Below are 12,849 nucleotides of genomic sequence, written 5' to 3' on the forward strand. Positions count from 1 at the left end.
TGGGATATAATCTTTTGAACTTATCCATCAGAGTGGAAATAATGTCTGTACAAAACCAAATGTTTGTTACTATAACTTCTGCATCACAATTAAAATTCAAACAGTTTTTTAAAAACAGTCAACTCAATCAAAACCCACTACTTCAGAATCAGTAGCTTCTTTGAAGCCACCATAACTCTTAAATATAGTTAAGACTTGAATGCAGAAATTTGGTTGGTTGGAAAGCTAATTTAACTTCCAACTTGCTCAAATAGAATTACAAAAAGGCAAAATTGTGTGTTTTTACAAAGTTACAGTCCCCTGGAATCACCAACATTGGACCGCTGTTAAGAGTATTAGAGTCCTGAGATAATAAGGAATCCAGGCATCCTTTAAACAGTCTTCTGTTGCCCTTTCTTCCCAATCAGCGATTTGTGGGTATGTGGGATGACACCATCACCAGCAATTATAGCCTTGATGAGAGAGTCCAACTCTTCATCTCCACAAATAGCAAGTTGCAAGTGACCAAGGGTGATATGTTTTATGTTTATGTCTTCTGATGCATTTCCTGCCAATTCAAGTACCTCTGTGGTGAGGTACTCCAGGATGGCTGCCGTAGTCCATGGCTGGTTGTCCTAGATTTCAGGGAACTGCAAGCCAGCTCTCTGAGGGATCGGGAAACTGCCTTTGTCTTGGCCTTGTCGGAGTCCTTCCCAGTCTTACCACCAGCCATCTGGAATTCTGCTGAAGCTCAGACAAGCAAGGCAGAGAAAAATGCAAGAAAAGGCTAGTCAGACACAAAGTGAGATCCCACCACCTACTCCTTCGTGGCACCACAATTCAAACTGCCTGATCTTTTTTTTTAACATTAGATTTCTTCTTGTGTTTAATTGGTTTGTAGGCTCACTTAGAGTAAATTTTTTTTTAATTTGTTCATCCTCCCTGTCTTTGTCCCTCCTACTTTGTTTCTCCACTCCTCCCTGCCTCTTCTGTCCCTGGCATTGCCTTCCCTTTCTCCTTCATACTTCCTCCTCTCTCTGCCGAATAATTTAAAATTTATATTTGGCCTCAACCTAGCCCTCCAAGGTGGATTTGGAGATCCAGTCTCTTCATGGTTCCAAGTTATGGTGTTGCCATGGTTTTGGGGATTTGACAGAGCCCGGGCAAGGCTAGTCTCAGCTTCAGGTTCCAAGGCAGTTGCTGTGTTCTGTTGTAGCCTTAGGCTATATTTGCTCAAGGGAAGACCAGCTATCCTTAAACAATGAGCCTGGCTCTTGTGTTTGTCAAGAAACCATTCTCTTTACCCTTCAGGGCTGAACTCTTTCTAGTCCAACATATCTGTTTCTTCCTGTACCTATTTTATGTTTGTGTTCCATTTCTTTGCTCTGTGGGATTTACTTTGTATTGTATATCCTTTTTTTAAAAAATATATATATATATATAATTTTTGAGGTAGATGGACACAATACCTTTATTTTATTGTTTATTTTTATGTGGTGCCAGGGATCGAACCCAGTGCCTCACACATGCTAGGCAAGTGCTCTACCACTGAGCCATAACCCTGGCCCCTGTACCCTACTTTTTTGTGTGTGTGATAGTTTTCTCTTTTATATTTTGTCAGTATGTTTGTAGTAGAGGCAATTTCTGGATTATTATTATTTTGGTGAGGGGGTGCTAGGGATTAACTCAAGGCCACTCGACCACTGAGTCACATCCCCAGCCCTATATTTTTGTATATTATTTAGAAATGAGTCTACACTGAGTTGTTTAGCATCTTGCTTTTTACTGAGGCTGGTTTTGAACTCATGATCTTCCCGTCTCAGCCTCTTGAGCCGCTGGGATTACAGGCGTGTGCTATCGTGCCTGGCTATAATTGTATTTTTTAATATACATATATTTTTTTTTAGTTGTAGATGGACACAATACTTTTTATTTATTTATTTATTTATTTTATATGGTGCTGAGGATAGAACCCAGCACCTTGCATGTGCTAGGTGAGTGCTTTACCACTGAGCCACAACCTTAGCCTGCAATTTCTGGATTATGAATTAACTGATTCATCATTACTTAGTAGACATCTCTACAAATTCTCTTGTTCTAATTTTTTCTTTTTCTTGATAGTTTCCTGTTTCGTGCTTGTACATAAATTTTCTTATTACATCTTAAGGTTTTTTAAAAAAATTATATCTATCTATCTATATCTATCCATCCATCCATCCATCCATCCATCCATCCATCCATCCATCTTTTTGCAGTACTAGGGATTGGACCCAGACCACCGCACCTGGTAAATTGAGCTCTACTATGGAATTATATCCCTAGCCCTTTTTTATTTTGAGACAAGGTCTCACTCAGTTGCAAAGGCTAATCTTAAACTTGTGATTCTCCTTGACTCAGCCTCCCAGGTAGGTAGGAATATGGATGTGTGCTGTCATGCCTGACATCTGAAGGTTTTTGTTTTTTTTTTAAGTCCTCTGTTCTTTCACATAGTAGTGCCTTTAGTAAGTCACATTTATTGTGAGTATTCCCCTTATTTTGAATAAATTATATATCTTTATCCATTTGATTTTTCTTTTTAGTCTTTAACGATCTCTTTATGTTAAGTAGCTCATGTAGATTGCATCAAATATTCTGTAAATAGTAGTAAGATTTTTTTTTTCAGTTTTAGGTAAAAGAAAAAACTACATTTATTAAATTGTCTTCATTGGTTTATTTAGAAGGCAGTAAGTAGTTTGTGTGTGGTTGAGATGGAGCTACAGGTAGTGTGTTTGTCAGCTTTTCGTTGATGTGACCAAAATACCTAACACAAACAACTTCAAGAAGGTGCAATTTGTTTTGAACTGGCCACTGTAGTACATGCTTATAATCCCAGATAATCAGTAGGCTGAGGCAGGAGTATCGAAAGTTTGAAGCTAACCTTGGCAAATAAGCAAGGCCTTCAACAACTTAGTAAGACCTTTCTCAAATAAAAAGCGCTGGGGATGTAGCTACGTGGAAACACCTCTGAGTTCAAACCCCAGTACAAAAAAAAAGAAAAGAAAAGAAAATTTTGCTTTCAGTGATTTTCGTTCATGGTCAGTTGACTCCATTGCTTGGGGCCTGAGGTGAGATGGAACATCATGGTGGAAGGGTGTAGGGGAGGAAAGCTGTCCGCTTATGGCAGTTGGGAAGAGAGAGAGTGTGTGTGAAGAAGGGGGCCCAGGTCAAGATATAGTCCCCAAAGGGTATACCCCTGTGGCTGTTTCCTCCAACTGTACCTCACCTGCCTTTAGTTTCCATCTCCTTCTAGTAGTCCCTTTAAATTATTAATTAATCAAATTAATTAACCCACTGATGAGGTTAGAGACCTCATTATTCAGTCACTTCCAAAGCTCCACTTCTGGACATTGCTGCACTGGGGACCAAGTCTTTAATATATGAGCTTTTGGGGGACATTTCAGATCTAAACCATAACAGGCAGAGCCATTGTTGAGGCTTTCTTTGTTCAGGAATAATTTACTATCTATGTATATTCTTTGAAAGCCACAAGCTGCCCCCTCATTCTACTCAACACCTGGTGAAGGTCCCCAAAGGATTCCACTCCTAGTCATTTTCCATTTCACTGACCTTCCTTCATATCTACAGCATAAGTGTAGTGTAATGCAGTTTCTGCTTCTCACAGTGCCAGCCATGAAGGCCCAAGTAAGGTTGGAATTTGTGTCCATCTTGGTTTCTATCCTTATCTCCTGCCATCCACCGCATTCAGAAAGGGAAGCCTACCAGGGTAGTTAATGAAAGTGTTTTCAACATCATGATGTTATTTGCTGGTACTTAGCAAAAGAATAACTATTAGAAAGTTATTGAAGTGTTTCTTCTTACATACTAGATTCACTAGCAGTTGAATTCACTTTTTTTTTTTTTTTTTGCAATCAGGGACTCACATTAGTGTATTATTAGGATGGATACTTATCATGAGATAATGAGGAATGATGCTTAAAATACTAGACTCAGAATCAGAAGACCTGGTTTGATGTCAGTGTTTCTTAGCTTGTTCTTCAGTTTTCTCAGGTATACAATGCAATTTATATTTATTGTAAGTTCCTTAACAGTGTTATTGTATTATCAAATGGTATATATTATAATGAAATTGTGCTTAAATTTGTCTTGTATGAGCATAAAGATATTGCTTTGTTGTATTTGACAGAATTAGTTTTCTATCTTAGAACACATTCTAGATTTAGTATTGTTTGCATTTAAGACAAATGTTCATTTTATCATTGGGATTTATCATAAACTATTTTTTAGAGTTACTCAAATCAACTAAATATTTGCTGGGGATATCTCCATGAATAGAACCTGATCTTTTTATTAATTACATAAGAAGTATAATATATTCACGAGAGATCAGTTTATAAGTCCTGTATTTTAATATAAACACTCTTGTTTTTTCTTTTAATGTTTTAATATAGATAAATCACAATGGCTTCGGTTTGAATGCTGTTTTTGTTTGAATAACCTTGCAAATTATTTAAATAATCCTGAACCCTCATGTATATGTTGGAAAAAAAATACATTTCAACAAGTTGTTTGGAAATTATATGATTTAAATATGTAAAATTCCTAGTACTATACTTGGACTTTTTTAGTAGTAGCTTAATAAGTGATAGCCATTTTGTTCTGGTTGCATTTAACTGTTCATCCTAAGTGGAACAGGAATCACATTTTGTCTTTCCACTTCGTTGAAAAAAATAGCAAATTGAATCATTGACTCATTATTTCGAAGAGATTTTAAATAAGAATAACATTGTTGATGAACCATGGAATGATTATTCTTTTTTTTTTCTTTTTGTTTTTAAATCAGGGCACCTAGATTTAAAGGTTTTCAACAACAAGACAGTCAGGAGCTTCTTCATTATTTGCTGGATGCTGTGAGGACAGAAGAAACAAAGGTCAGGTTCCTTAATGTTATCACATATTGCCTTTTTTTATTTTTAAAATTGTTTTTCTTTATTCTAATTAGTTATATATGACAGTAGAGTACATTTATGTACTTTGATATGTCATACATAAATGGAGTATAATTTCTCATTTTTCTGATTGTACATGTTGTATAATCACATTGGTCATGCAGTCATATGTGTACATAAACTAATAATGTCTGTTTCATTCTACTATTCTTCCTATCCCCATACTTTCTCCCCTCTATCTAAAGTAACTATTCTTCCTGAGGGCTCATCCTCTTATTGTGAATTAGCATCTGCATATCAGAGAAAACATTTGGCCTATGATTTTTTGGGATTGGCTTATTTTGCTTAGCATGATATTCTCCAACTCTGTCCATTCACCAGCATATGTCATAATTTCATTCTTCTTTATGGCTGAGTAATATTCCATTGTGTATGTGTGTATATGTGTGTGTGTGTGTGTGTGTGTATATATATATATATATATCACATTTTTTAATTCATTCATCTGTTGAAGGGCACCTAGGTTGGTTCCATAGTTTAGCTATTGTAAGTTGAGCTGCTATAAACATTGACGTGGCTGCATCACTATAATATGCTAATGTTAAGTCCTTGGGTATAAACCTAGAATTGGAATAGCTGGGTAAAATGGGGTTCCATTCCAAGTTTTCTGAGGAATCTCCATGCTGCTTTCCATAGTGGTAGCACCAATTTGCATTCCCACCAGAAAAATGTGAGTGTACCCTTTTCTGCACATCCTAACCAACATTTATTGTTGTTTGTATTCTTGATAATTGGCATTCTGACTGGAGTGAGATGTAATCTTTGAGTAGTTTTGATTTGCATTTCTCTAATTGCAAGAAATATTGAACATTTTTTTCATATATTATTGATTGATTGTATTTCTTCTTCTGTGAAGTGTCTGTCCAGTTCCTTAGCCCATTTATTGATTGGGTTATTTGGGTTTTTTTGGTGTTGAGTTTTTTGAGTTCTTTATGTATCCTGGTGTGTATATATATATATATCTGAGGTGTACATGGTAAAGATTTTTCTCCCATTCTGAAGGTGTTCTCTTCACATTATTGATTGTTTCCTTTGAGAAGAAGCTTTTAATTTAAATTCATCCCATTTATTGATTCTTTTTTAAAACAATATTTTATTTTTAGTTGTAGATAGACACAGTACCTTTGTTTTTTTAATTTGTGTGGTGCCGAGAATCGAACCCAGTGTCTCACACATGCTAGGCAAGTGCTCTACCACTGAGCTATAGCCCCAGGCCGTTGATTGATTCTTGATTTTACTTTTTGTGCTTTAGGAATCTTGTTAGGGAAGTCAGATCCTAAGCCAACATGGTAAAGATTTGGGCCTTTTTTCTTCTATTAGGCACAGGGTCTGTGGTCTAGTGCTTAAATCTTTGATCCACTTTGAGTTTAGTTTCATGCAGGGTGAGAGATAGGATTTCAATTTCATTTTTCTTCTTCTTTTTTTTTTTTTAGTTGTAGATGGACACAAAGACTTTATTTTATTTATTCATTTTTATGTGATGCTGAGGATTGAATCCAGGGCCTCACATGTGCTAGGTGAGTACTCTACCACTGAACCACAATCACAGCCCTCGATTTCATTTTGTTTCATGTGGATTTCCAAGTTTCCCAGCACATTTATTGAATAGGCTATCTTTTCTCCAGTGAATGTTTTTGGTGCTTTTGCCTAGTATAAGATAACTGTATTTATGTGGGTTTGTCTCTGTGTCTTCTATTGTGTACCAGTGGTCTACGTGTCTGTTTTGGTGCCAATACCATGCTGCTTTTGTTACTATTGCTCTGTAGTATAGTTTAAGGCCTTGTATTGTGGTCCCTCTTGCTTCACCCTTCTTGCTAAGGATTGCTGTGGCTAGTCTGGGTCTTTTATTTTCTCAAATGAATTTAATGATTGCCTTTTCTTATTCTATGAAGAATGTCATTGGGATTTTAATAGGAATTGCATTAAATCTGTATAACGCATATTGCCATATGGCCATTTTGACAATATTAATTCTGCCTATCCAGAAGCATGGGAGGTCTTTCCATCTTCTAAAGTCTTTTTCAGTTTCTTTCTTTAGTGTCTGTAGTTTTCATTGTAGAGGTCTTTCACCTCTTTTGTTAGATTGAGTCTCAAGTTTTTTTTTTTTTTTTTTAAAGCTATTGTGAATGGGGTAGTTTTGCTAATTCCTCTTTTAGTAGATTCATTACTGATGATGAAACATGTTTGATTTATGGGTGTTGATTTTATAACCTATTACTTTGCTAAATTCATTTATGAGTTTTAGAAGTTTTCTGGTGAAATTTTTTGGTTCTTATAAATATTGAATCATGTCATTGGCAAATAGTGATGGTTTGCATTCTTTTCCTATTCATGTCTCTTTAATTTCTTTTTCCTGTCTGATTGCTCTGGTTAGAGTTTTCAAGGATGATGTTGATAGAAATAGTGAAAGAGGGCATCCTTGTCTTGTTCCAGTTTTATTGCATATTATCTTTAAGAACAGGATACACACTGAAAACTGGTTTCTACTATAATTTTAAAATACAGTGAGGGCAGAGGATGTAGGTCAGTCAGAGCTATTGTCTTGTATGCATAAAGCCCTGGGTTTAATCCCCAGCACTGTAAAATAAATATAGTGAAAAGTAATTGATTTTTTAAAATTCTGTATTTTCTTTTTTCCTCCTTTCTCCTGTTAAGATTATTTTATTCTTTCATAGTTCTACTATCCTGTATTAGTTCATGCCCTTTGGTTGTAAATAAAGCAATTCAAACTAAAAGAAAAGAGAATCTTAGCTAGGAATGGTGGCATGTGCCTGTAGTATAGCTATTCAGGAAGCTAAAGCAGGGGCATGGCTTGAGTCTGGGAGTTCAGCGCAGTCTAGGCAACATAGTGAAACCCTGTCTAAAAAAAAAAAAAGCAGGAGGGGGGGTCTTAAAAATCCATGCCAAAGAAGATATAGCTGAGTGATGTAGAGACAGGAAATTTATCAGGAATCTAGGAAGTATTTAAATTATTTCACTAGTTTCTTTGGCTCTGTAGATTTTCTTTATTTTTTAGACTGAATTATTTCTATGTTTCTGTGTCTGAATGATAGCACATAATCATAATTTGCATGCTACAGTTCAACATATATTAAAAACTAAACTGGGCTGGGATTGTGGCTCAGTGACAGAGCGCTTGCCTGGCATATATATGTGAGGCACTGGGTTCAATCCTCAGCACCACATAAAAATAAATAAACAAAATAAAGATATTGTGCCCATGTATAACTAAAAATGTATTAAAAACAAACAAAAAAACCTAAACTAAACTTGCCGCAGCCCAGCTGGCTGGGCAAAATAACCGTGTGTGTGTGTGTGTGTGTGTGTGTGTGTGTGTGTGTGTGTGACGAACGACTTATGTAGATCAATACAGCAGGAGTGGAAGCCGTTTATTGTAGGACAACAGAGGTATTTATACATTCCACACAGCTTATCTAATTAACATAAACTAGATACAGCAGCCAACCAATAAGGAATCTCCACACTTAATGGCTCGCTGGCGTTACTTCACAAACCACTCCCTCTGGCAAAATGCCAGGCGCCATCCAGACTTGTTTACAGATTCTAACATAAACTGACCATGATTCTCACTTCTAAATTCCCAGTAGAGTGAAATTTCATTATTCCATCCTGGACTCAATTCCACTTGGATCAGTTACTTGTGGCTAGGAGAGTAGGATTTCAACCTTGTGAATCAGGGAACTTTTCTCAGAAGATAAGGAAGAGCTCATGAGTGGATTCTCCTAAGTAACGTTTATTGTGCCCTATCCCTTGATTGATGGGTTGTTTATTGACTTTAATATTAAATTAGTAATTTTTTTTCCTTTCTTTCTTGGTTCTGGGGAGTAAACCCAGGGGTACTTTTCTACTGAGCACATCTCTAGCCCTTTTCACTAAATTGCTGAGGCTGGCTTTGAAATTGCCATCCTCCTGCCTCAGCCTCCAAACTGCTGGGGTTACAGGCATGCACCACCCTGCCTGGTTCAGCTCTTTCCTATTTTGAGACTGGGTATTGCAAATTTTTGTAGGCTGGCCTTGAATTTGCAATCCTCCTACCTAATCCTCCTGAGGAGCGGGGATCACAGACATGTGCCACTGCACCTGGCTGTCTGTCCTTTCTTTCCTTCTTTGCTTGCTTTTCTTCTCCTCCCTCCCTATTCCCCCCCTTGTCTTTCTTTGCCAGGGATGGAACTCAGGGCCTTGCACACTCCAGGCAAAGATTCTGCCACTGAGCTCTATTCCCAATGCCCCTACACATACCATTTTTTAAAAGTCTACTTTGTTTGAATTATAATCTTGTACTCCTAATCTCCATTTTTCAGTGGAGAGTTTAGTATTCTAAAATTTTATTAAAAATGATCTTAAAAAATAATGAGTTGATCTCTCCTTTCTGCTAAAAAGTACCAGAAAACAGTATGTATTACAGTCCCCTTCTTTTTTTAAATTTTTTTTCTTTTAATATATATTTTTAGTTGTCAATAGACCTTTATTTTATTTATTTATATGTGGTGCTGAGAATCAAACCCAGAGCCTCACACATGCTAGGCAAGCACTCTACCACTGAGCCACAACCCCAGCCCATACAGTCCGCTTCTTTAAGTGGCCCCCTTAGTGGATTTCATAGGATTTGAACTTGGAAGAATTGGAAAGAAAATAATAATCTCCTAAATCAGTTTTATGATCTGGTTTCCTGGGGAATTTTCAATTATTTTGAATATGTTGTGATTTGGGTAAATTGATAGGATAATACTGCATTATGTTTAACCTGGTTTTTTTTTTTTTTTTTTGGTTTTTGGTTTTTCTTTTTGGTGAATTGAACCCAGGGGCCTTGTGCATGCAAGGCAAACACTCTACCAACTGAGCTATATCCCCAGCCCTAACCTGTATTTTTTAAAAAATCATTTAAGAGATTTATACTTAGTTAAGTTTGGGGGACATTAGCATAATCCTCCTCAGCTAATATTTGATCATATTTCCCTAGAGCTAAGACATTATACTTTTTTTTTTACACAGTGGTCATGTATCAGTATAAATGGGTTAAAAATTCCTCTTTGCATTGGTTTTCTGTGTTGATATTGCAAATAAAACAATACAATCTATCCCTATCTTTTTTTCAAAATTAAATTATTGTTTGGCCAGTGTGGTGCATTGGGATGCACAGTAACTTAAAAACTTAGACAATGCACCTTGGTTTTGAAAGCTTTCTTTCTCTAGTTGAGGGCTTTAGACGGTGTGGCAAAATTAGAATGTCAAGTCTGGATGTATTCAGTCTTTTAAGCAAGAACAGTCGTGGTGGTCAGTTACAGTGAGTACTGAGGCAGGAGCTGCATTGTCTGGTCTGGGAACACCACAGCTGTTAATCATGGTGAGGTTGGAGTGTGCCACTGCCATGTGCTTTTGATTAAAGAAAGGCTACAGTGTTATATCTGCCACCAGAATCTTTTAGTAATGATTAGAAACTTTCATATTGTTTCATTAAAGTATTTTCTTATGACTATAAAGTTGAGGAATATACTCTTGCTGCACTGAATACAGCACTAAAGGGATAATTTGAGAAGAAATTATATATTTTTTATGTAAATAAAATCACATTTACTAAAATCACTTCTTTTATAGACGTCCTTTCAATATGCAAATTTGTCATTTGCTTTTTTCCTTCTTATTTGAGCTATCATCAAATTAATATTACATTTTTAATATATTTTCAAAAATATCACTTTAATATGTTGTTGGATAGGATTATTTTAAAGGCAGAGTGTCTCAGTTAACTTGTACATTGTTTGCAGTTTTGTTTTTGAAAGAAATGTAAGATGGAGATTTGAAAGATGAACCTTGATACTGCTAATTAATTATTGTGCTACAGTTATTAGAAGCTCCCTTACCAAAATCTCTTTCTTTTAACCTAAATAGGTCAAAATCGATGTCAAAAAACAATAAGGGATTGTACTGAGACCTAAACCCATTTACTTTATTCAATTTGATGAATAACTCTTAAAAGTTTAGAACACAAAATAGAAAATTGGGGTTACAATGCAATAAAAAGCCTAATATTTAAAAATAAATAACTTAAACAATTGCATCATTTTTAACTCCTTTTAGAGTAATATCGTAACTTTTAGCTTTTTTGTGTGTGAGATTTTGTATTTCAGAATGTCACAAAGGCTAATTAAATCATTGAAAGTCATATGAGTTAGTATAATGTTTAAGTTGTAAAATAAGTTTGAGTCAGAGGTTTTTGTTTTTAGTTGCACTAAAGGCTATTTATAGATATGTTAAATATTTACAGGCGAACATTGGTATTTATTGTAATTTTTCATTTAAGCCCATCAAACATTTTTCTGATGTGAAATTTATACCATTATAATTTGTTTATTTTAGTTGAATATATTCTTTTTTCAAACTGTAAAAGTTAACTTAGAAAATGTTGTAATTATATTGTTTCAACTTATTGAGTCTGAATTAGAACTTATTTCAATATTTTATATCTTTTGGGAGAATTTTATTGTTTTGATTTTCTTAGCTTATATCTCAGGATGGCATATGGTGGTATGAATTGCTTCATGTTTACTTTAACCCTACTTGTAAAGATTTAAGTGTTTCGAATATTGCATTAACTATCATGAAAATAGTTATAGGACATATAATGTGCTAGCCATGAGCCTTTTGGTTAATGCAACTTGGTTTCACAATTAATGGAAATGGAGGCATTAAAAACTTACTATGAAAAAAGTATCATACGCAGAGGAATGTGTATATATATATGTACAAACTGAAAGTACAGTGAGAAACAACCTACCACTGCCACTCCTGTTCACTACCTCTCAGTTAAAAAATGGAATTATTAGTACCTTAGAAGCTGACTGTTCCTTTGTAAATACTTTCTCTTTCCTCCTTAGAAGTCAGAAATTATTTCATTGCTTTTTCTCATTGTTTTGAGAGCAACCTGTGTATTCTTAAACAATAGAAATTGTTTAGTTTTCTAAACCAGGTAGCAAGCACAAACCTATTGCCATTATTGACTGACAGCTCCTTAAAGAACATCAATTTGAGAATGTCTCTGGAACATATCTAGCTTTGACTTTCCAAGGTTTATAAGTGCTCCTTATGGAAGTCAGTGGGCAAGATCATCAAAGTGTTTTTAACCATGTTTGTTAAAGTCAAAATATCTGGTAGAGGTGTAAGAGAGAGCAGTACTAACTCTGTTCCTGAAGGGCTAGAGGCCGGCTACTCTGTATATCTCCTGAGTTAATCATGGCCTACTCCATTGCTCTTAAGAGTAGGTCAGAGCAAAACATTTTTGATAGGGTAATGTGTGTCCCGTCCCTTGCTAATCAAGGCAGCAGAGCATGGAAGGGAGAATAAGAACATGAGCAGTTTACTCTTCAAGTATTCTATTTTCCAGTTAAAAGCAATGACAGGAGTCATTGGTAACTTTGCTCCTGTGGATTTCCTTTGCCTTTCCTATGTGTTGGTGCAGTTGTTGCTTGTATCCTATGTGGTTGTCTTTCTTGGTTTATGTGGTTTCTTTCCCTCTCCTTATTTCTCTCTCTCTCCTTTCTCAAAAGGTGGCATGTACTAGATATGGGTTGAGCATCCCTAATCCAAAATTTGAAACACTTCTGATTCCAGACATTTCAAATTAGAAATATTCAACATGTATACACCTTTCTCCTTGCTTTTGTCTTTTTTCACTTAGCACATTATAGTGATCTTTCCATATCAGAAGATAGGAAGTTTCTTTATTTAGTTTTTAGTTTAACACATTTAACCAGTCCTTTATTGATAGATATATGCACTTATAATTTTGATATTCTCAACTTGTGCTCTGTAGATAAAGACTATACAATTTCCATTTCTGACAGTA

The 12,849-nt window shown here is 35.5% G+C and overlaps 2 protein-coding genes across 9 annotated transcripts in view; one reads left to right on the forward strand and one right to left on the reverse strand.

The window, feature by feature from the left end:
* The window catches only part of Usp45 (ubiquitin specific peptidase 45), a 77,769-nt gene that overhangs the window by 42,355 nt on the left and 22,565 nt on the right, over positions 1 to 12,849 (forward strand). For 4 of the 8 annotated variants that reach the window (XM_071613183.1, XM_027928412.2, XM_071613184.1 and 1 more), the window contains one exon: positions 4,820 to 4,907. In XM_071613183.1, coding sequence (XP_071469284.1) covers positions 4,820 to 4,907 — 88 coding nt within the window. Of the gene's footprint in view, positions 1 to 3,891; positions 4,027 to 4,819; positions 4,908 to 6,418; positions 6,503 to 12,849 lie in introns of those variants that run through there. The other 4 variants (XR_011707714.1, XM_071613186.1, XM_071613189.1 and 1 more) reach the window with 4 other exon arrangements.
* Positions 313 to 712, reverse strand: LOC114086978 (histone H2A.Z-like). The gene is made up of 2 exons (XM_071613898.1): positions 631 to 712; positions 313 to 565 (listed from the first exon to the last, which is right to left on the reverse strand). The coding sequence occupies exons 1-2, from the start codon at positions 710 to 712 to the stop codon at positions 372 to 374; spliced, it is 276 nt and encodes a 91-aa protein (XP_071469999.1). The 3' UTR covers positions 313 to 371.

Source organism: Marmota flaviventris, chromosome 6 (assembly GCF_047511675.1).
Source record: "Marmota flaviventris isolate mMarFla1 chromosome 6, mMarFla1.hap1, whole genome shotgun sequence".
Taxonomy (NCBI): Eukaryota; Metazoa; Chordata; class Mammalia; order Rodentia; family Sciuridae; genus Marmota; species Marmota flaviventris.